General features: G+C 56.9%; 1 protein-coding gene across 2 annotated transcripts in view; it reads left to right on the top strand.

Annotated features, from left to right (window-relative positions):
- Positions 1-21638, top strand: part of LOC131569206 (venom factor-like) — a 53524-nt gene that overhangs the window by 30483 nt on the left and 1403 nt on the right. For both annotated transcript variants that reach the window (XM_058821406.1, XM_058821405.1), the window contains exons 22-39: positions 1489-1555; positions 2284-2370; positions 2455-2658; positions 4586-4661; positions 4744-4903; positions 6258-6353; positions 6443-6593; positions 8221-8384; positions 9695-9853; positions 12860-13010; positions 13126-13177; positions 14938-15025; positions 15652-15738; positions 16901-17006; positions 17652-17741; positions 18985-19071; positions 19801-19884; positions 20497-20632. In XM_058821406.1, coding sequence (XP_058677389.1) covers positions 1489-1555; positions 2284-2370; positions 2455-2658; positions 4586-4661; positions 4744-4903; positions 6258-6353; positions 6443-6593; positions 8221-8384; positions 9695-9853; positions 12860-13010; positions 13126-13177; positions 14938-15025; positions 15652-15738; positions 16901-17006; positions 17652-17741; positions 18985-19071; positions 19801-19884; positions 20497-20632 — 2045 coding nt within the window. The remainder of the gene's footprint in view (positions 1-1488; positions 1556-2283; positions 2371-2454; positions 2659-4585; positions 4662-4743; positions 4904-6257; positions 6354-6442; positions 6594-8220; positions 8385-9694; positions 9854-12859; positions 13011-13125; positions 13178-14937; positions 15026-15651; positions 15739-16900; positions 17007-17651; positions 17742-18984; positions 19072-19800; positions 19885-20496; positions 20633-21638) is intronic.

Raw genomic sequence — 21638 nt, 5'->3', positions numbered from 1 at the left:
GATCACCTGGATGGGATCAGGCTGACCATGGGACTTGATGTTTTCAATCAATATCTTTATTGATAAGATCACCAAGACCGGGATGACCATGGGACTTGATGCCCTCATTGATTTGATATTTTCAATCAATATCTTCATTGATCACCTGGATCGGATCAGGCTGACCATGGGACTTGATGTCCTTTTTGATTGGAAGTTTTTAATCAATATCCTCATTGATGTTGATGGGGTCGTGATGACCATGGGACTTGATGCCCTCATTGATTTGGTATTTTCAATCAATATCTTTATTGATCACCTGGATGGGATCAGGCTGACCATGAGACTTGATGCCCTCATTGATTTGATATTTTCAATCAATATCTTCATTGATGATCTCAATGGGGTCACCAAGGCCAGGATGACCATGGGACTTGATGTCCTCATTGATTTGGTGTTTTCAATCAATAGCTTCATTGATCACCCGGATGGGCTCAGGTTTACCATGGGACTTGATGTCCTTATTGATTTGATATTTTCAATCAATATCTTCATTGATCACCTGGATGGGATCAGGCTGGCCATGGGATTTGATGCCCTCATTGATTTGATATTTTTAATCAATATCTTCATTGATGATCTCAATGGTGTCACCAAGTTCATGGGACTTGATGTCCTCATTGGTTTGATGTTTTCAATCAATATCTTCATTGATCACCTCGATGGGGTCACCAAGGCCAGGATGACCATGGGACTTGATACCCTCATTGATTTGGTGTTTTTAATCAATATCTTCATTGATGATCGGGATAGGATCAGGCTGACCATGGGACTTGATGTTCTTAATCAATATCTTCATTGATGATCTTGATGGGATCAGGCTGACCTTGGGACTTGATGTCCTCATTGATTTGTTATTTTCAATCAATATCTTTATTGATCACCTGGATGGGATCAGGCTGGCCATGGGACTTGATGTCCTCATTGATTTGATATTTTCAATCAATATCTTCATTGATCACCTGGATGGGATCAGGCTGACCATGGGATTTGATGCCCTCATTGATTTGATATTTTTAATCAATATCTTCATTGATGATCTCAATGGTGTCACCAAGTTCATGGGACTTGATGTCCTCATTGATTTGGTGTTTTCAATCAATATCTTCATTGATCACCTGGATGGGATCAGGCTGACCATGGGACTTGATGCCCTCATTGATTTGATATTTTCAATCAATATCTTCATTGATGATCTCCATGGGGTCCCCAAGCTCAGGCTGACCATGGTGGCCGCACAATGAAGTTGACCAAGACACCAGAGTGACCTTGGTGTCTCCAGGACCTCAGCCACCTGTGTGACCCGGTGTGGCCTCCTGGGGTTGTCCCCGTGTGTCACTGGGGGTACTGGTTTATACTGGGAGGCCTCTCCTGGTGGTTCAGAGGGGTTGGGACGGGGAGGAACCCAGACCCAAACCCACCTTCAGCTCTGGACTCTGCCCTGGACAGCCCGAGGGGATGCGGCTGGAGAAGACGGTGAAGATCGTGGAGCTGGACCCGCAGAAGAAGGGAGTCAGTGAGTGACATCTCTGGGGAGGTCCCATGGTGGCTTTGGGACATCTTTGGGGTCCATGGAGGTGTCACAGTGGGTTTGGGACATCTTTGAGGTCCATGGAGGTCCCGTGGTGGATTTGGGAGGATAAAGGAGGTCCCACGGAGGCTTTGGGACATCTCTGGGGTCCATGGAGGTGTCACAGTGGGTTTGGGACATCTTCGAGGTCCATGGAAGTCCCATGGTGGCTTTGGGGTGTCATTGGGGTCCATGGAGGACCCACAGTGGGTTTGGGACATTTTTGAGGTCCATGGAGGTCCCACAGTGGGTTTGGGGCATCTTTGGAGATCAAGAAGCTCCCACGGTGGCTTTGGGACATCTCTGGGGATCAAGGAGGTCCCACGGTGGCTTTGGGACATCTTTGGGGACCATGGAGATCTCACTGTGGGTTTGGGACATCTTTGGGGATTAAAGAGGTCCCATGGTGGCTTTGGGTCATCTTTGGGGACCAGGGAGGTCCTGTGGTGGCTTTGGGACATCTTTGGCGACCATGGAGGTCCCACCGTGGATCTGGGACATCTGGAGGGATCAAGGAGGAACCTCCAAGCTCAGGTTTGGGACAACTTGGAGGACAAGGGACATCCCACCACGGAACTGGGACATCTCAAGGGACAAGGGACACCCTGATGTGGGGCGGGGCTGGGTCACCTCAGGAGAGGATTTGGGGTCACCACATCCACCCCACCCCACAGACGGGGTGCAGGAGGAGCGGGTGAAGGCCGCGGACCTCTCGGACATCGTCCCCAACACCGAGTCGGAGACCAAAGTCAGCATCCAGGGTGAGCACCACGGAGAAGACACATGGGGACAACCTGGTGGTGGGGTGGGACACCTCGAGCGTGACGCGCCCTCCCCTGGCCCAGGCAACCCCGTGTCCATCATCGTGGAGAAGGCCATCGACGGGGCCAAGCTGAAGCACCTGATCGTGACGCCGGCGGGCTGCGGGGAGCAGAACATGATCGCCATGACGCCCACGGTCATCGCCGTCCACTACCTGGACAGCACCATGCAGTGGGAGAACTTCGGCATCGACCGCCGCGCCGGCGCCATCGAGCTGATCAAGAAAGGTGGGAACGGTTCCAGGATGGTGGGGATGTCCTCAGAATGGTGGGAACGGCAACAAAATGGTGGGGATGGCAATGAAAGTGGTGGGAATGTCCTCAAAATGGTGGGGATGTCCTCAGAATGGTGGGGATGTCCTCAAAATGGTGGGAACGGCAACAAAATGGTGGGGATGGCAATGAAAGTGGTGGGAATGTCCTCAAAATGGTGGGAATGTCCTCAGAATGGTGGGGATGTCCTCAGAATGGTGGGAACGGTAACAAAATGGTGGGGATTGCAATGAAAGTGGTGGGAATGTCCTCAAAATGGTGGGAATGTCCTCAGAATGGTGGGGATGTCCTCAGAATGGTGGGAACGGCAACAAAATGGTGGGGATGGCAATGAAAGTGGTGGGAATGTCCTCAAAATGGTGGGAATGTCCTCAGAATGGTGGGAACGGCAACAAAATGGTGGGGATGGCAATGAAAGTGGTGGGAATGTCCTCAAAGCGGTGGGAATGTCCTCAGAATGGTGGGGATGTCCTCAAAATGGTGGGAACGGCAACAAAATGGTGGGGATGGCAATGAAAGTGGTGGGAATGTCCTCAAAATGGTGGGGATGTCCTCAAAATGGTGGGGATGTCCTCAAAATGGTGGGAACGGCAACAAAATGGTGGGGATGGCAATGAAAGTGGTGGGAATGTCCTCAAAATGGTGGGAATGTCCTCAGAATGGTGGGGATGTCCTCAAAATGGTGGGAATGGCAACAAAATGGTGGGGATGGCAATGAAAGTGGTGGGAATGTCCTCAAAATGGTGGGAAAGTCCTCAAAATGGTGGGAATGTCCTCAGAATGGTGGGAACGGCAACAAAATGGTGGGGATGGCAATGAAAGTGGTGGGAATGTCCTCAAAGTGGTGGGAATGTCCTCAGAATGGTGGGGATGTCCTCAAAATGGTGGGAATGGCAACAAAATGGTGGGGATGGCAATGAAAGTGGTGGGAATGTCCTCAAAATGGTGGGAAAGTCCTCAAAATGGTGGGAATGGCAATGAAAGTGGTGGGAATGTCCTCAGAATGGTGGGAAAGTCCTCAGAATGGTGGGAATAGCAACAAAAGGGGTGGGAAAGTCCTCAAAAGTGGTGGAATGTCCTCAAAATGGCGGGAATGTCCTCAAATTCGTCATTGCATTGACCAATGGTTGGAGAACGTTGGTAGCCTGAGGCCACCCCTCACACTGACCAGTGGTTGGAGAGCATTGGTGGCCTGAAGCCCACCCAGGCCACCCCTCATGTTGGTCAACAGTTGGAGGACATTGGTGGCCTGAGGGTTCCTCAGCTTGGTGGGTGCTCTTTGTGGTGGCCAATGGCTGGAGGACATTGGTGACCTGAAGCCACCACTGGCCACCGCTCACATTGACCAATGGCTGGAAGACATTGGTGGCCTGAAGCCACCACCTGCCACCCCTCATTTTGGCCAACTGTTGGAGGCCATTGGTGACCTGAAGCCACCTCATGTTGACCAACGGTTGGAGAACATTTGTGGCCTGAGGCCACCCCTCATGTTGACCAACAGTTGGAGAACATTGGTGGCCTGAAGCCACCGCTTGCCACCCCTCACATTGACGAACGGTTGGAGAACATTGGTGGCCGGAGGCCACCCCTCATGTTGACCAACAGTTGGAAGATGTTGGTGGCCTGAAGCTACCACTGGCCACTGCTCACATTGACCAATGGCTGGAGGACATTGGTGACCTGAAGCCACCACTGGCCACCGCTCACATTGACCAACGGCTGGAGGACATTGGTGGCCTGAAGCCACATCATGTTGACCAATGATTGGAGAACATTTGTGGCCTGAGGCCACCCCTCATGTTGACCAACAGTTGGAGAGCATTGGTGGCCTGAAGCCCACCCAGGCCACCCCTCGCGTTGACCAAGGGCCATCTCCTCGCAGGTTACACCCAGCAGTTGGCCTTCCGCAAGCCCGACAGCTCCTACGCCGCCTTCATCAATCGCCCCTCCAGCACCTGGTGAGGAACCTGCTGCCGCCACCACCACCACCACCACCACCCAGCCCAGGTGACACGGCCACTCAGGTGTCCCCATCTCCAGGCTGACCGCCTACGTGGTGAAGGTGTTCGCCATGGCCAGGAAGCTGACGGACATCGAGCACGGCGAGATCTGCGGCCCCATCAAGTGGCTCATCCTCAACAAGCAGAAGCCGGACGGGGTCTTCCAGGAGGACGCGCCCGTCATCCATAAGGAGATGGTGGTAGGAGGACACCTCAAACTGTCACTGGTGGTGGCCGAAGCTTGAGGGACCTCGGGTGGAGGGTGGGAGGTTTTGTGTGGGGTTTGGATGAAGGTCTGGGGAACTTTGGGTGTTCCTTGGGTGAAGGTCAGATGAACTTCAGGAATTCGTTGAGTGTTCCTTGGGTGAAGATCAGGTGTTCCTTGGGTGTTCCTTGGGTGTTCCTTGGGTGGTTTTTGGGTGTTCCTTGGACGTTCCTTGGGTGAAGGTCAGGTGGACCTCAGGGATTCTTTGAATGTTCCTTGGTTGAAGTTCAGGTGGGTTTTGGGCGTTCCTTGGGTGAAGGTCAGGTGTCCCTTGGGTGTTCCTTGGATGTTCTTTGGGTGAGGGCCATGTGTTCCTTGGGTGCTTTTTGGGTGTTCCTTGGACGTTCCTTGGCTGAAGGTCAGGTGAGCCTCAGGAATTCGTTGAGTGTTCCTTGGTTGGAGTTTGGGTGGGTTTTGGGTGAAGGTCTGGTGAACTTCGGGTGTTCCTTGGGCATTCCTTGGCTGAAGGTCAGGTGAACATCAGGAATTCTTTGAGTGATCCTTGGTTGAAGAAGTTTGGGTGGGTTTCGAGTGTTTCTTGGGTGTTTTTTGGGTGTTCCTTGGGCATTCCTTGGGTGAAGGTCAGGTGTTCCTTGGGTGAAGGTCAGGTGAACCTCAGGAATTTGTTGAGTGTTCCTTGGTTGAAGTTTGGGTGGGTTTTGGGTGTCCCTTGGGTGTCCCTTGGGTGTTCCTCCTGTGAAGGTCAGGTGAAGGTCAGATGTTCTTTAGGTGTCTTTTGGGTGTTCTTTGGGTGTCCCTTGATTGTCCCTTGGGTGTTCCTCACCTGAAGGTCAGATGAAGGTCACATACCCTTTGGATGTCCCTTGGGTGAAGTTTGGGGGTCCATTTGGTGTCCCTTGAGTGTCCCTTGGATGTTCCTTGTGTGAAGGTCAGGCGAAGGTCAAACACTGCTGAGGTGTCCCTTGGGTGTCCTTTGAGTGCTCCTCACCTGAAGGTCAGGTGAAGGTCAGATGTTCTTTGGGTGTTCTTTGGGTCTCCCTTGGGTCTTCCTTGGGTGTTCTTTGGGTGCTCTTTGGATGTTCCTTGGGTGTTCCTCACCTGAAGGTCAGATGAAGGTCAGGTGAAAGTCAGATAACCTTTGAATGTCCCTTGGTTTTTCCTCACCTGAAGGTCATATGAAGGTCAGATACCTTTGGATGTCCCTTGGGTGTCCCTTGGCTGTCCCTCAGACCGACCAAGGACAGATCTCTGCAATGACCTCCTGGTGGACCACCGATCTCTTGGAGAACCCCAATCCCGAGGTTTTTTCCCTCATTTTCCTCCCCCAGGGCGGCTACGTCGGCGCCGAGCCCGAGGTGTCCCTCACCTCCTTCGTCCTCATCGCCCTCGAGGAGGCACGGGACATCTGCAAGGACCACGTCAACGTGAGTGACCCCACAGGTGACGCTCCTGAGGTTCCACACCGTCACGGAAGCCACCTGAGATACCAAATTCTCCGTCCTTGGTTCTCCAGAGCTTGGAGGAGAGCATCAACAAGGCCGCCGGGTTCCTGGCGCGGCGCTACGAGGGCCTGGCCCGGCCCTACACGGTGGCCCTGGCGTCCTACGCGCTGGCCCTGGCCGGGAAGCTCAAGAGTGAGAGGATCCTCACGAAGTTCTCCAAAGGTGAGACCTCAACAGGGGTCAAACTGGGGCAAAAGAATGTAGATTTGGGTTCTCCGAAGGTTCTCAAAAGGTTCTCCAAAGGTGACGCCAAAACTGGGGTGGAAATTGGTCAAAATTAGGGTGAAAGGAGGTGGGTTTGGGTCCTCATGAGGTTCTCCAAAGGTGACATCTCAAGAGGGGTCAAATCGAGGTGAAAGGAGGTGGGTTTGGGTCCTCACGAAGTTCTCCAAAGGTGAGACCTCAACAGGGGTCAAATTGAGGCAAAAGAATGTAGATTTGGGTTCTCTGAAGGTTCTCCAAAGGTGACACCAAAACTGGGGTGGAAATTGGTCAAAATTGGGGTGAAAGGAGGTTGGTTTGGGTCCTCATGAGGTTCTCCAAAGGTGAGACCTCAAGAGGGGTCAAATCGAGGTGAAAGGAGGTGGTTTTGGGTTCTCCAAAGGTTCTCAAAAGGTTCTCCAAAGGTGACACCAAAACTGGGGTGGAAATTGGTCAAAATTGGGGTGAAAGGAGGTGGGTTTGGGTTCTCACAAGGTTCTCCAAAGGTGACATCTCAACAGGGGTCAAAGTTGGGGTAAAAGGAGGTGGGTTTGGGTCCACATGAGGTTCTCCAAAGGTGACATCTCAAGAGGGGTCAAGTCGAGGTGAAAGGAGGTGGATTTGGGTTCTCCAAAGGTTCTCCAAAGGTGAGGTCTCAACAGGGGTCAAAAATGAGGTCAGGAAATGTGGGTTTGGATCTTCAAGAAGTTCTCCAAAGGTGAGACCAAACCTGGGGTGGAAATTGGTCAAAATTGGGGTGAAAGGAGGTGGGTTTGGGTTCTCCAAAGGTTCTCCAAAGGTGACATCTCAAGAAGGGTCAAAACTGGGGGTGAAGGGAGGTGGGTTTGGGTCCTCCTGAGATTCTTGAAGGTGACACCTCACCTTGGGGTTAAAAGGGATGGAACTGGGGTGAAGTGATGTGGTTTTGGGCTCTCAGAAGTTTCTCCAAAGCTGGTTTTGGGTTCTCCTGAGGTTCTCCAGAACTGATTTCTCACCCAGGGTTGGAATTTGGGGTCAGGGGAGGTGGTTTTGGGTCCTCTTGACATTCTTCAAATCAGATTTTGGGTTCTCCTGAGGTTCTCCAAATCACATTCTGGGTTCTCCTGAGGTTCTCCAAATCAGATTTTGGGTCTTCCTGAACTTCTCCAAATCAGATTTTGGGTTCTCCTGAGGTTTTCCAAATCAGCTTTTGGGTTCTCCTGAGGTTCTCCAACCTCACCTTGGAGTTAAATGGATGAAACTGGGGTCAGGGGAGGTGGCTTTGGGTCCTCCTGAGGTTCTCCTGAGGTTCTCCAAATCAGGTTTTGGGTTCTCCTGGGGTTCTCCTACCTCACCTTGCGGTTAAATGAGACGAAACTGGGCTCAGGAGAGATGGTTTTGGGTTCTCCTGAGGTTCTCCAGACCTGCTCCTCACCCAGGCCTGGAATTTGGGGTCAGGGGACGTGGTTCCGGGCCCTCCCGACCTTCTCCAGCAGTGATTTAGAACCCTCCTGAGATACCACCTCACCCGGGGCTGTACCTTGTGGTGGGGCTGAGGCGGCCACGGAGGTCCCTGGTGAGCCAAGGGACGTCCCCGATGTCCCCGCAGGTGGGGCCAGCTGGGAGGAGCGCAACGCCCGCACCTTCAACATCGAGGGCACGTCCTACGCGCTGCTGGCCCTGGTGGAGATGAAGAAGTCCGAGCTGGCCGGGCCGGTGGTGCGGTGGTTGGCCCAGCAGAACTACTACGGAGGAGGTTATGGATCCACCCAGGTGGGACACTTGGCCACCCTGGGGACATCCCTGGTGGCGCTGGGGTGACAGGGGTGGGCGTTGTGGTTTTGGGGACAGCTTGGGTGGCACAGGAGATGAAGGTCAGGCAGATGAGGTTGGGGTGGTCCAGGTGGTGTCACCAAGGCCTGGTGGCACCAATGTGACCTTGAGGCCACTCAGAAGATCTGGTGGGTTCTCCACCAGTGCCACCAAGCCATGGTGACTCTGATGTCCCCTCAGGCCACCCAGGAGAACTTGTGGGTTCTCCACCCAGTGTCACCAAGCTCTGGTGGCACCAATGTCACCTCAAGGTTACTCAGAAGAGGTTGGGGTGGTCCAGGTGATGTCACCAACGCCTGGTGGGGCCAATGTCACCTCAAGGTTACTCAGAAGATCTGGTGGGTTCTCCATCCAGTGTCTCCAAGCCATGGTCACCCCAGTGTCCCCTCAGGCCACCATCCTGGTGTCCCCAAGCCCTGGTGACCCTGGTGTCCCCTCAGGCCACCATCCTGCTGTTCCAAGCGCTGGCCCAGGACACACAGGTGGTGTCCCCAAGCCATGGTGACCCTGGTGTCCACCCAGAAGATCTCGTGGGTTCTCCATCAATGTCCCCAAGCCCTGGTGACCCTGGTGTCCACCCAGAAGTTCTTGTGGGTTCTCCATCAATGTCCCCAAGCCCTGGTGACCGCGGTGTCCCCTCAGGCCACCATCCTGGTGTTCCCAAACCCTGGTGACCCCAATGTCACCTCAGGCCACCCAGGAGAACTTGTGGGTTCTCCATCATTGTCCCCAAGCCCTGGTGACCCCGGTGTCCCCTCAGGCCACCATCCTGGTGTTCCAAGCACTGTCCCAGCACACACAGGTGGTGTCCCCAAGCCCTGGTGACCCTGATGTCCCCTCAAGGCCACTCAGAAGATCTTGTGGGTTCTCCACCCAGTGTCCCCTCAGGCCCTGGTGTCCCTGGTGTCCACCCAAAAGTTCTTGTGGGTTCTCCATCAATGTCCCCAAGCCCTGGTGACCCTGGTGTCTCCTCAGGCCACCATCCTGGTGTCCCCAAGCCCTGGTGACCCTGGTGTCCCCTCAGGCCACCATCCTGGTGTTCCAAGCGCTGGCCCGGTACCAGGTGGTGTCCCCAAGCCCTGGTGACCGCGGTGTCCCCTCAGGCCACCATCCTGGTGTCCCCAAGCCCTGGTGACCGCGGTGTCCCCTCAGGCCACCATCCTGGTGTCCCCAAGCCCTGGTGACCGCGGTGTCCCCTCAGGCCACCATCCTGGTGTCCCCAAGCCCTGGTGACCGCGGTGTCCCCTCAGGCCACCATCCTGGTGTTCCAAGCGCTGGCCCGGTACCAGGTGGCCGCGCAGGCCCAGGAGCAGCTGGAGCTGGACGTGTCGGTGCTGCTGCCGCGCCGCGCCAGCCCCGTCAAATATCGCATCGAGAACCGCAACGCGCTGGTGGCGCGCTCCGCCGAGGTAACGGCGCCTGGCATCGGCACCTGGCACCTGTCCCTGACACCTGTCCCTGGCATCGGCACCTGGCACCTGTCCCTGTCCCTGACACCTGTCCCTGGCACCGGCACCTGGCACCTGTCCCTGTCTCTGGCACCTGTCCCTGACACCTGTCCCTGGCACCTGTCCCTGGCATCGGCACCTGACACCTGTCCCTGGCACCGGCACCTGGCACCTGTCCCTGGCACCTGTCCCTGGCACCTGTCCCTGACACCTGTCCCTGGCACCTGTCCCTGTCCCTGGCACCTGTCCCTGGCACCGGCACCTGGCACCTGTCCCTGACACCTGTCCCTGGCACCGGCACCTGGCACCTGTCCCTGTCTCTGGCACCTGTCCCTGGCACCGGCACCTGGCACCTGTCCCTGACACCTGTCCCTGGCATCGGCACCTGGCACCTGTCCCTGACACCTGTCCCTGGCACCTGGAATTGTCCCTGTCCTTGTCCCTGGCATTGTCACCTGTCCCTGTCTCTGTCACCTGTCCCCTGGCATTGTCACCTGTCACCTGGCATTGTCACTGTCACCTGTCCCCTGGCATTGTCACCTGTCACCTGTTCCCTGGCATTGTCACCTGGCATTGGCACCTGGCACTGGCACCTGTCCCTGTCTCTGTCACCTGTCCCCTGGCATTGTCACCTGTCACCCGTCCTTGTCACCTGTCCTTGGCATCTGTCCCTGTCCTTGTCACCTCTCCCTGACATTCTCACCTGTCCTTGGCACCTGTCCCTGTCCCTGTCCCTGCCGTTGTCACCTGTCCCTGTCCCTGGCATTGGCACCTGTCACTTGTCACCTGTCCCTGTTACCTGGCACCTGTTCCTGGCATTGTCACTTGTCCTTGGCACCTGTCCTTGGAACCTGGCACCTGGCACATGTACCTGGCACCTGGAATTGTCCCTGTCCCTGGCACTGTCACCTGTCCTTGGCACCTGTCCTTGGTACCTGTCCCTGTCACTGTTACCTGTCTTCTGGCATTGTCACCTGTCACCTGTCCTCCTGTCACCTGTCACTGTTACCTGTCCTCTGGCATTGTCACCTGGCACCTGTCCTTGTCACCTCTCATCTGTCCCTGGCATTGTCACTTGTCCTTGTCACCTGTCCATGTCCTTGTCACCTGTCCTTGTCACCTGGCACCTGTCCCTGGCACCTGTCCCTGGCACCTGACACCTGGAACTGTCTTGCCACCTGTCCCTGCCCTTGTCACCTGTCACCTGTCCCTGTCCTTGTCATCTGTCCTTGTAACCTGTTACTGTCCTTGTCACCTGTCCTTGTCACCTGTTCCTGTCCCTGTCCCGGTCACCTGTCCCTGTCACTTGTCACCTGTCCCTGGCGCCTGTTACCTGTCCTTGTCACCTGTCCCTGTCACCTGGCATTGGCACCTGTCCCTGGCACCTGTCCCTGTCCTTGTCACCTGGCACCTGTACCTGCCACCTGGCACCTGGAATTGTCCCTGTCCCTGGCAATGTCACCTGTCCTTGTCCCTGGCATTGTCACCTGTCCTTGTCCCTGGCATTGTCACCTGTCCTTGGCACCTGTCCCTGTCTCTGTCCCTGTCACCTGTCCCTGTCCTTGGCACCTGTCCCTGTCACCTGGCATTGGCACCTGTCACCTGTCACTTGGCATTGTCGCCTGGCATTGTCACCTGTCCCTGTCCCTGTTACCTGGCACCTGTCCCTGGCATTGTCACTTGTCCTTGGCACCTGTCTTTGTCACCTGTCCTGGTCACCTATACCTGGCACCTGGCTGCTGGCACCTGGAATTGTCCCTGGCACCTGGCACCTGTCCTTGTCACCTGTCCCTGTCACCTGGCATTGGCACTTGTCACCTGTCACCTGGCATTGTCACCTGTCCCTGTCCCCTGGCACTGGCACCTGTCCCCTCCCGATGTCCCCTGTCCTGTCCCAATGTCCCCTGTCCCCTCCCGATGTCCTCAATGTCCCCTGTCCCTCTTGGGGATGTCTCCTGTCCCCTCCTGATGTCCCCAATGCCCCCTCCCGATGTCACCAACGTCCCCTGTCCCTCCTGGGGATGTCACCTGTCCCCTCCCAATATCCCCTGTCCTCTCCCAGTGTCCCCTACCAATGTCCCTGATGTCCCCAATGTCCCCAGTGTCCCCAATGTCCCCAATGTGCCCAATGTCCCCAGTGTCACCAATATCCCCAATATCCCCAATGTCCCCAATGTCCCCAGTGTCCCCTCCCAATGTCCCCTCTCAATGTCCCCTGTCCCTCCTGGGGATGTCCCCTGCCCCCTCCCAATGTCCTCAATGTCCCCAATGTCCCCAGTGTCCCCAGTGTCCCCAATATCCCCGATGTCCCCAATGTCCCTGATGTCCCCAATGTCTCCAATGTCCCCAATGTCCCCAATGTCCCCAATGTCCCCGATGTCCCCAATGTCCCCAGTGTCCCCAATGTCCCCAATATCCCCAATGTCCCCAATGTCCCCAATATCCCTGATGTCCCCAATGTCCCCAATGTCCCCAATGTCCCCAATGTCCCCCACTGTCCCCAATATCCCCAGTGTCCCCAATGTCCCCAATGTTCCCAATGTCCCCAATGTCCCCAATATCCCCGATGTCCCCAATGTCCTCAATATCCCCAATGTCCCCAGTGTCCCCAATGTCCCCAATATCCCCAATATCCCCAATGTCCCCAATGTCCCCAATGTCCCCAATATCCCTGATGTCCCCAATGTCCCCAATGTCCCCAATGTCCCCAATGTCCCCCACTGTCCCCAATATCCCCAGTGCCCCCAATGTCCCCAATGTTCCCAATGTCCCCAATGTCCCCAATATCCCCGATGTCCCCAATGTCCTCAATATCCCCAATGTCCCCCAGTGTCCCCAATGTCCCCAATATCCCCAATGTCCCCAATGTTCCCAATGTCCCCAATGTCCCCAATATCCCCAGTGTCCCCAATGTCCCCAATGTCCCCAATGTCCCCAATGTCCCCGATGTCCCCGATGTCCCCTCAGACCAAGCACAACGAGGAGTTCACGGTCAAGGCCGAGGGCGTGGGCAAGGGGACAATGACAGTGGTCACCGTGTACCACGCCAAGGTCCCCGAGAGGGAGGACAAGTGTGACAAGTTCCAGCTGAGCGTGGATGTGCAGGACGTCGACCACGGTGGGTCCCCAAGTGTCCCCTCCCTGTCCTGGCGGTGTCACCGCCAGCCCCTCCCCGTGTCCCCTCTGTGAGTGCCTCGTGTCACCTTTGATGTCACCTCATTGTCCCCACCCAGGCAGGGAAGAGCAGGACATCATCAGGACGGTCAAGATCAACATCTGCACCAGGTGGGGACAGTGGGGACATTGGGGACATTGAGGACACTGGGGACATTGGGGACATTGGGGACAGTGGGGATATTGGGGACATTGGGACCACTGGGGACAGTGGGGACAGTGGGGAATTGGGGACAGGGGGGACCTTGGGGACATTGGGGACATTGGGGGCACTGGGGACATTGGGGACATAGGGGACATTGGGGACACTGGGGAATTGGGGACATTGGGGACATTGGGGACTTTGGAGATATTTGGGACACTGGGGACATTGGGGACAGTGGGGAATTGGGGAGAGGGGGGATATTGGGGACAGGGACATCGGTGAAAGGATGGGGACAGCAGGGACAGTGGGGACACTGGGGACAGGGAGGAGAAGAGGACGGAGGGACATTGTGGACAGGGAGGAAAATGGGGACACTGGGGACAGTGGGGACAGTGGGGACATTGGGGTCATTGAAGATGCTGAGGACGTTGGGGACATTGGGGACACTGGGGACACTGAGGACACTGAGGACATTGGGGACATTGGGGGATATTGGGGACAGGGAGAAAAATGGGGACATTGGGGACATCAGGCACAGGATGAGGACATTGGGGACACTGGGGACAGGGAGGAAAATGGGGACACTGGACAGGGACAGCAGGGAGAGGATGGGGACATTGGGGACATTGGGACACGAGGGACATTGGGGACAGGGAGGAAAATGGGGTCATTGGGGACATTGGAGACAAGGTGTGGAATGGGATGGAGGAACACTGGGGACTTTGGGGACACTGAGGACATTGGCGGACACTGGGGATATTGGGGACATTGGGGACACTGGGGACATGGAGACATTGGGGACATTGGGAACATTGGGGACAGGGACAGCAGGGAAAGGATGGGGACATTGGGGACAGGGTGGGGAATGGGATGGAGGGACATTGGGGACACTGGGGACATTGGGGACAGGGTGGGGACATTGGGGACATTGAGGACATTGGGGACATGGAGACATTGGGGACACTGGGGACAACAGAGATAGAGAGGAGGTGTTGTTGACAGGGACATCAGGGAGAGGATGGGGACATTGGGGACAGGGTGGGGACATTGGGGACAGGGTGGGGACATTGGGGACATTGGGGACAGGGAAGGGATGTTGGGGACAGGGACATTGAGGACAGGGTGAGGACATTGGGGACATTGGGGACAGGGTGGGGAATGGGATGGAGGGACATTGGGGACATCAGGGACAAGGAGGGGATCTTGGGGACATTGGGGCCATTGGGGATCTTGGGGACATTGGGGACAAGGTGGGGAATGGGCTGGAGGCACGCTGGAGACATTGGGGACAGAGAGGAGGTGTTGGGGACAGGGACATCAGGGAAAGGATGGGGACATTGGGGACAGGGTGGGGACATTGGGGACAGGATGAGGAATGGGCTGGAGGGACAGCAGGGACATTGGGGACACTGGGGACAGCAGGGACAGAGAGGGGGTGTTGGGGACAGGAACATCAGGGGAAGGATGGGGACACTGGGGACACTGAGGACTTTGGGGACATTGGGGACAACAGGGACAAGGAGGGGATCTTGGGGACATTGGGGACAGTGGGGACAGGGTGGGGAATGGGATGAAGGGACACTGGTGACATTGGGGACACTGGGGACAAGGATGGTGAGATTGGGGACAAAAAGGGTGGGTCCTTGTCCTATGGGGACATTGGGGACATCGGGGAGGGACAGGGGGCGTGGGGACAAGCAGGGTGGCCTCAGCTGTGTCCCCACAGGTACCTGGACACCGTGGATGCCACCATGTCCATCCTGGATGTGTCCATGCTGACGGGATTCACACCGGACGTGCAGGACCTCAGAAGGGTCAGTGTGGGGACATGGGGACACCATCAGGGACATGGGGACACTGAGGGGACATGGGGACACTGAGGGGGACATGGGGACACCAAGGGGACACCGTGGATGCCACCATGTCCATCCTGGACGTGTCCATGCTGATGGGATTCACACCAGATGTGCAGGACCTCAGGAGGGTCAGTGTGGGGACATGGGGACACTGAGGGGACATGGGGACACTGAGGGGGACATGGGGACACCAAGGGGACACCATGGATGCCACCGTGTCCATCCTGGATGTGTCCATGCTCACGGGATTCACACCAGACATGCAGGACCTCAGGAGGGTCAGTGTGGGGACATGGGGACACCAGGGGGCACCACGGGGACACGGGGACACTGTGGGGACATGGGGACAAAGACAGGAGACCCCAAGTCTTTGTGCCATCATGTGCCACCATGTCCCCTCGTTCCCACATGTGCGTCCTTGTGTCCCCACATCCTTGTTGTCCCCATGTGTCCCCTGTCCCCAGTGTCACACTGTCCCCAATGTCACGCTGTCCCTGCTGTCCCTGGTGGCACTCTGTCCCTGCTGTCCCAAATGTCACTCTGTCCCCAATGTCACACTGTCCCTCTGTCCCCACTGTCCCCAGCTGTCCGAGGGCGTGGACAGGTACATCTCCAAGTTCGAGCTGGACCAGGACAAAGAGCGGAGCAACGTCGTCATTTACCTGGACAAGGTGGGGACACTGGGGACACGGGGGACACTGGGGACATTGGGGACATTGGGGACACTGGGGTCACTGGGGACACTGGGGACATTGGGGACACTGGGGACACTGGGGACACGGGGGACACGGGGGACACAAGGATGGGGACAGAACTGGGGTGGTGGCAGGGACAAGGTGGGACAGGGATAGGACAGGGTGGGGACAGGGACAGGGATGGGGACAGGGACATGGATGGGACAGGGATGGGGACAAGATGTCACAGGACCCAAGATGGAAGTGGGGACATGAGGAGGGACAGGAGGGTGACAAGCGTGATGACAAAGGTGGGGACACGGGGGACACTGGGGACAGGAGGGACATGGGGACAGGGACAAGATGGGACAGGAATGTGAGAGGACAGGGATGGGGACAGGGGTCAGGACAGAGTTGGGGACATGGGCAGGGACAGGAAGGGGACAGGGCTGTGACAGGGACACAGCTGGGACAGGGGTGGTGACAGCAACAGTCCCAAGGTGGTGACAAGGACAGGGATGGGTGGGGACAGCATGGGGACCTGGCTGGGGACAGGAACAGGTGCGTTGTGGAGGTGGCTCGCAGCCTGAGTGCCACCCCCATGTCCCCTCTCCCTGTCCTGGTGTCCCCCTGTCCCTGTCCCCTGTCCCTGTCCCCGGTCCCCATCCCTGTCCCTGTTGTTGTCCCGCGTCCCTCTACCATGTCCCATGTCCCCTGTCCCTGTCCCTTGTCCCCTGTCCCTGTCATTGTCCCTCTCCCCTACCCCCTGTCCCTGTCCCCATGCTGTTCCCGTCCCTGCCCCTGTCCCTGTGCTGTCCCCTGTCCCTGTCCCTGTGGCTCTCCCTATGGCTTTCCCCTGTCCCCATCCCTGTCCCCTGTCCCTGTCCCCATGCTGTCACCTGTCCCTGTCCCCTGTCCCCATCCCTGTCCCCGTGTTGTCCCCATCCCTATCCCCTGTTGTTGTCCCTTGTCCCTGTCCCCATCCCTGTCCCCATCCCTGTCCCTGTTCCCTGTCCCTGTCCCCTGTCCCTGTCCCCTGTCCCCATCCCCGTCCCCTGTCCCCATGCTGTCCCTGCCCCTGTCCCTGTCCCTGTCCCCATCCCTGTCCCCTGTCCCCATGCTGTCCCTGCCCCTGTCCCTGTCCCCGCGCTGTCCCCAGGTGTCACACAGGGCCCAGGAGTGTTTCGCCTTCAAGGCCCACCAGAGGTTCCAGGTGGGGCTGATCCAGCCGGCGGCCGTCAGCGTCTACAGCTACTACAGCATCGGTGTGTGACTGTCATTGTCACTGTCACTGTGTCATTGTGTCATTGTCATTGTCACTGTCACTGTCACTGTCACTGTCTACAGCTACTACAGCATCAGTGTGTGACTGTCACTGTCACTGTGTCATTGTCGTTGTCACTGTCACTGTCATTGTCACTGTCTACAGCTACTACAGCATCGGTGTGTGACTGTCATTGTCACTGTCACTGTGTCATTGTCGTTGTCACTGTCATTGTCGTTGTCACTGTCTACAGCTACTACAGCATCGGTGTGTGACTGTCATTGTCACTGTCTCTGTGTCACTGTCACTGTCACTGTCATTGTCAGTGTCTACAGCTACTACAGCATCGGTGTGTCATTGTCATTGTCATTGTCACTGCCACCTCTGTCACTGTCCCTGTCTACAGCTACTAGAGCATTGGTGTGTGACTGTCACTGTCATTGTCACTGTCACTGTTCCTGTCCCTGTCCCCATCCCTGTCCCTGTTCTCTCCCTGTTCCTGTTCCTGTCCCTGTCCTTGTCCCTGTCCCCATCCCTTCTGCCCCTTCTGTCCCCTCTGTCCCTGTCCCTGTCCCTGTCCCCACCCTGTCCCTGTCCCTGTCCCAGCTGTCCCCAGCTGTCCCCTCATGTCCCCGTGTCCCCGCAGACGATCGCTGCACGCGGTTCTACCACCCGGACAAGGAGGGAGGGAAACTGAACAAGATCTGCCAGGGGGACGTTTGTCGCTGCGCCGAAGGTGACACGGGGACACGGGGACAGGGTGGGCAGGGGGGGACACTGGTCATGGTCATGGTGGGGACATGTCAATGATGAGATGTGACCTGTCACCATGATGGGGATGTGTCATGGTCATGGTGGGGACATGTCACAGTCATGGTGGGGACATGTTGATGTGATGGGACATGTCACGGTCATGGTGGGGACAGTCAGGGTTCATGGTGGGACACGTTGATGTGATGCTTCATGGCGTGGTGGGACACGTCATGGTCATGGTGGGACACGTTGATGTGATGGGACACTTCATGGCCATGGTGGGGACATGTCACGGTCATGGTGGGACTCGTCATGGTCATGGTGGGGACATGTCATGGTCATGGTGGGACACCTGAATGATGAGATGTCACATGTCACCATGATGGGGACGTGTCACGGTCATGATGGGGACATGTCCCTGCCATGATGGGGACACGTCATGTTCATGGTGGGACACGTCATGGTCATGGTGAGACACGTTGATGTGATGGGACACGTCATGGCCATGGTGGGGACATGTCACGGTCATGGTGGGACACGTTGATGTGATGGGACACTTCATGGCTATGGTGGGACACATCAGTGATGAGATGTCACATGTCACCATGATGGGGACGTGTCATGGCTATGATGGAGACATGTCCTGGTCATGATTGGGACGTGTCATGGTCATGGTGAGATGCATTAATGTGATAGGACATGTTATGGACATGATGGGGACGTGTCCCTGCCATGATGGGGACATGTCCTGGTCATGGTGGGGACATGTCCTGGTCATGGTGGGGACACGTCATGGCCATGGTGGGACACATCAATGATGAGATGTCACATGTCACCATGGTGGGGACATACCCTGCCATGATGGGACACTTCAGAGCCATGATGGGGACATGTCCCTGCTGTGGTGGGACACGTCATGGCCATGGTGGGACACACCACTGAGGAACTGTCACAGGTTACCACCACAATGGGGACATGTCTCTGCCATGGTGGGACAGGTCATGAACCTGGTTGGGACACGTCATCGATGAGATGTCACACGTCATGACTGTGATGGGGACACGTCCCTGCCACAGTTGACCTTGTCATGACTGTGTCCCCGTGATGTCCCCATCATGTCCCCACAATGTCCATGTGATGTCCCCATCATGTCCCCATCATGTCCCCACAATGTCCCTGTGATGTCCCCATGATGTCCCCACAATGTCCCTGTGATGTCCCCACAGAGAGCTGCTTCAAGCGCCAGGAGGAGCCCGTGGACATCACGGTCAACCAACGCATCGAGAAGGCCTGCGAGCCTGGGGTGGACTTCGGTGAGACATGGGGACAGTGGGGACACTGGGGACATTGGGGATAATGGGGGACAATGGGGACAATGGGGGCAATGGGGACATTGGGGACAGTGGGGACACTGGGGACAAAGGGGGCAATGGAGATATTGGGGCATTTGGGACACTGGGGACATTTGGGACATTGAGGACATTGGGGGACATTGGGGACAGTGGGGACAATGGGGACACTGGGGGAATTGGGAACATTGGGGACAATGGAGACAATGGGGACATTGGGGACATCTGTGACATTGGGGACATTGGGGATCTTGGGGGAATTGGGGGACAATGGGGGCAATGGGGGCAATGGGGACACTGGGGGACAATCCGGACATTGGGGACATCAGGGACATTGGGAGCATTGGGGACATCAGGGACATTGGGGACATGGGGTGATAAGGGGTCATGGCGGGTGGCTTGGGGACATCGGGGACATGGCAGGACCAGGGAGGGACACAGTGGGGACAGGGGACGTGGAAGGGCCACCCTGGTGGGGGGGACTGTCCCCAATGTCCCCAATGTGTCCCCATTGTCCCCTGGCAGTGTACAAGGTGAGGGTGGTGGCACAGGGGTGACTGTCCCCATTGTCCCCAATGTGTCCCCAATGTCCCCATTGTCCCCTGGCAGTGTACAAGGTGAGGGTGGTGGCACAGGGGTGACTGTCCCCATTGTCCCCAATGTGTCCCCAATGTCCCCATTGTCCCCTGGCAGTGTACAAGGTGAGGGTGGTGGCACAGGAGGAGACCCCGACCTACGACAATTACGTCATGGAGGTGCTGTCGGTCATCAAGATGGGTACGGCCACCATGGGCTGGGGACAAGGCCACCACGGGGGGGACAAGGCCACCATGGGCTGGGGACAAGGCCACCATGGGGGAACATGGCCATCATGGGGGGACATGGAAGGAGGACAAGGTCAACCTCAAGAAGGTGACATGGCCACCTCAGGGGGACAAGGCCACCACAAGGGAGGAGACGGTCACCATGGGAAGGGACATGGTGGGGGTCACCTGCAGATGGGGACACTCAAGTGCGTTGGTTGGGGACAGCCAGGTGGGGTGGTGTCACCTGGGTGGGGTTGGTGTCACCCAATTGGAGTTGGTGTCACCTAACTGCGTTTGGTGTCACCCAGTTGGGGTCAGTGTCACCCAAGTGGGGTTGGTGACACCCAGATGAGTCAATGTCACCAAGCTGGGGTCAGTGTCACCCAATTGGGGTTGGTGCCACGGTGACATGGTGACACCGTGGCACGGTGCCACGGTGACATGGTGACATGGTACCATGGTGACACGGTGACACGGTGACACGGTGGACACGGTGCCATCATGGTGGCATGGTGACACGGTGCCATGGTGACGTGGTGCCATGGTGCCACGTTGCCATGGTGACACGGTGACACGGGGACAGGCACGGACGAGAACCCGGCGGGCAGCAACAGGACCTTCGTGAGCCACCAGCAGTGCAGGGACGCCCTGAGGCTGCAGAGGGGACAGGACTACCTGCTCTGGGGACAGGCCAGCGACCTCTGGGCCAGCGGCAGACAGTAGGACACCGGCCCCAATGTCCCCAATGTCCCCTGGGTCCCCATTGTCCCCTGTGTCCCCATTGTCCCCTATACCGCAATGTCCCCATTGCCGCATGTCCCCTTTCTCCCCATTTGTCCTATATATCCCCATTGTCCCCAACGTCCCCAATGTCCCCACTGTCCCCAGTGTCCCCTGTGTTCCCAGTGTCCCCACTCTCCCATGTCCCTTGTCCTCCATATCCCCAGTGTCCCCATTGTCCCCATTGCCCCCACTGTCCCCTGAATTCCCACTGTCCCCATGTCCCCCATTGTCCCCAATGTCCCCAGTGTCCCCATTGTCCCCTGTGTCCCCAGTGTCCCCTATATCCCCAATGACCCCTGTCCCCATTGTCCCCATTGTTGCCATGTCCCCTGAATTCCCTATGTCCCCATTGCCCCTCTATCCCCACTGTCCCCATTGTCCTCAGTGTCCCCATTGACCCCATTGTCCCCTGTGTCCTCAGGGTCCCCATTGTCCCCACTGTCTCCATTGTCCCTCTACCCCAATGTCCCCTGTCCCCATTGCCCCATGTCCCCTTTCTCCCCATTTGTCCTTTATATCCCCATTGTCCCCATTGTCCCCTGTGTCCCAACTGTCCCCACTGTCACTATTGGCCCTATATCCCCAGTGTCCCCATTGTCCCCATTGTCCCCTATATCCCCAATGTCCCCTGTTCCCATTGCCCCATTATCCCTGTTGTCCCCTGTGTCCCCATTGTCCCCTTTGCCCCATTGTCCTGTGTCCCCAGTGTCCCAACTGTCACCACAGTCCCCTATATCCCCTTTATCCCCACTGCCTCCACTGTCCTCACTGTCCCCACTGTCCCCACATCTGTCCCTAGTGTCCCCAATGTCCCCATGCTGTCCCCATGTCCCCATGTTTGTCCCCATGTCCCCAGCTGTCCCCACTGTCCCCACTGTCCCCATTGCCCCATTGTCCCCTGTGTCCCCAGTGTCCCAACTGTCCCCTTTATCCCCACTGCCC

The sequence above is a fragment of the Ammospiza caudacuta genome, chromosome 29 (genome assembly GCF_027887145.1).
Source record: "Ammospiza caudacuta isolate bAmmCau1 chromosome 29, bAmmCau1.pri, whole genome shotgun sequence".
Taxonomy (NCBI): Eukaryota; Metazoa; Chordata; class Aves; order Passeriformes; family Passerellidae; genus Ammospiza; species Ammospiza caudacuta.
This window is presented reverse-complemented; position numbering and strand designations above follow the sequence as displayed.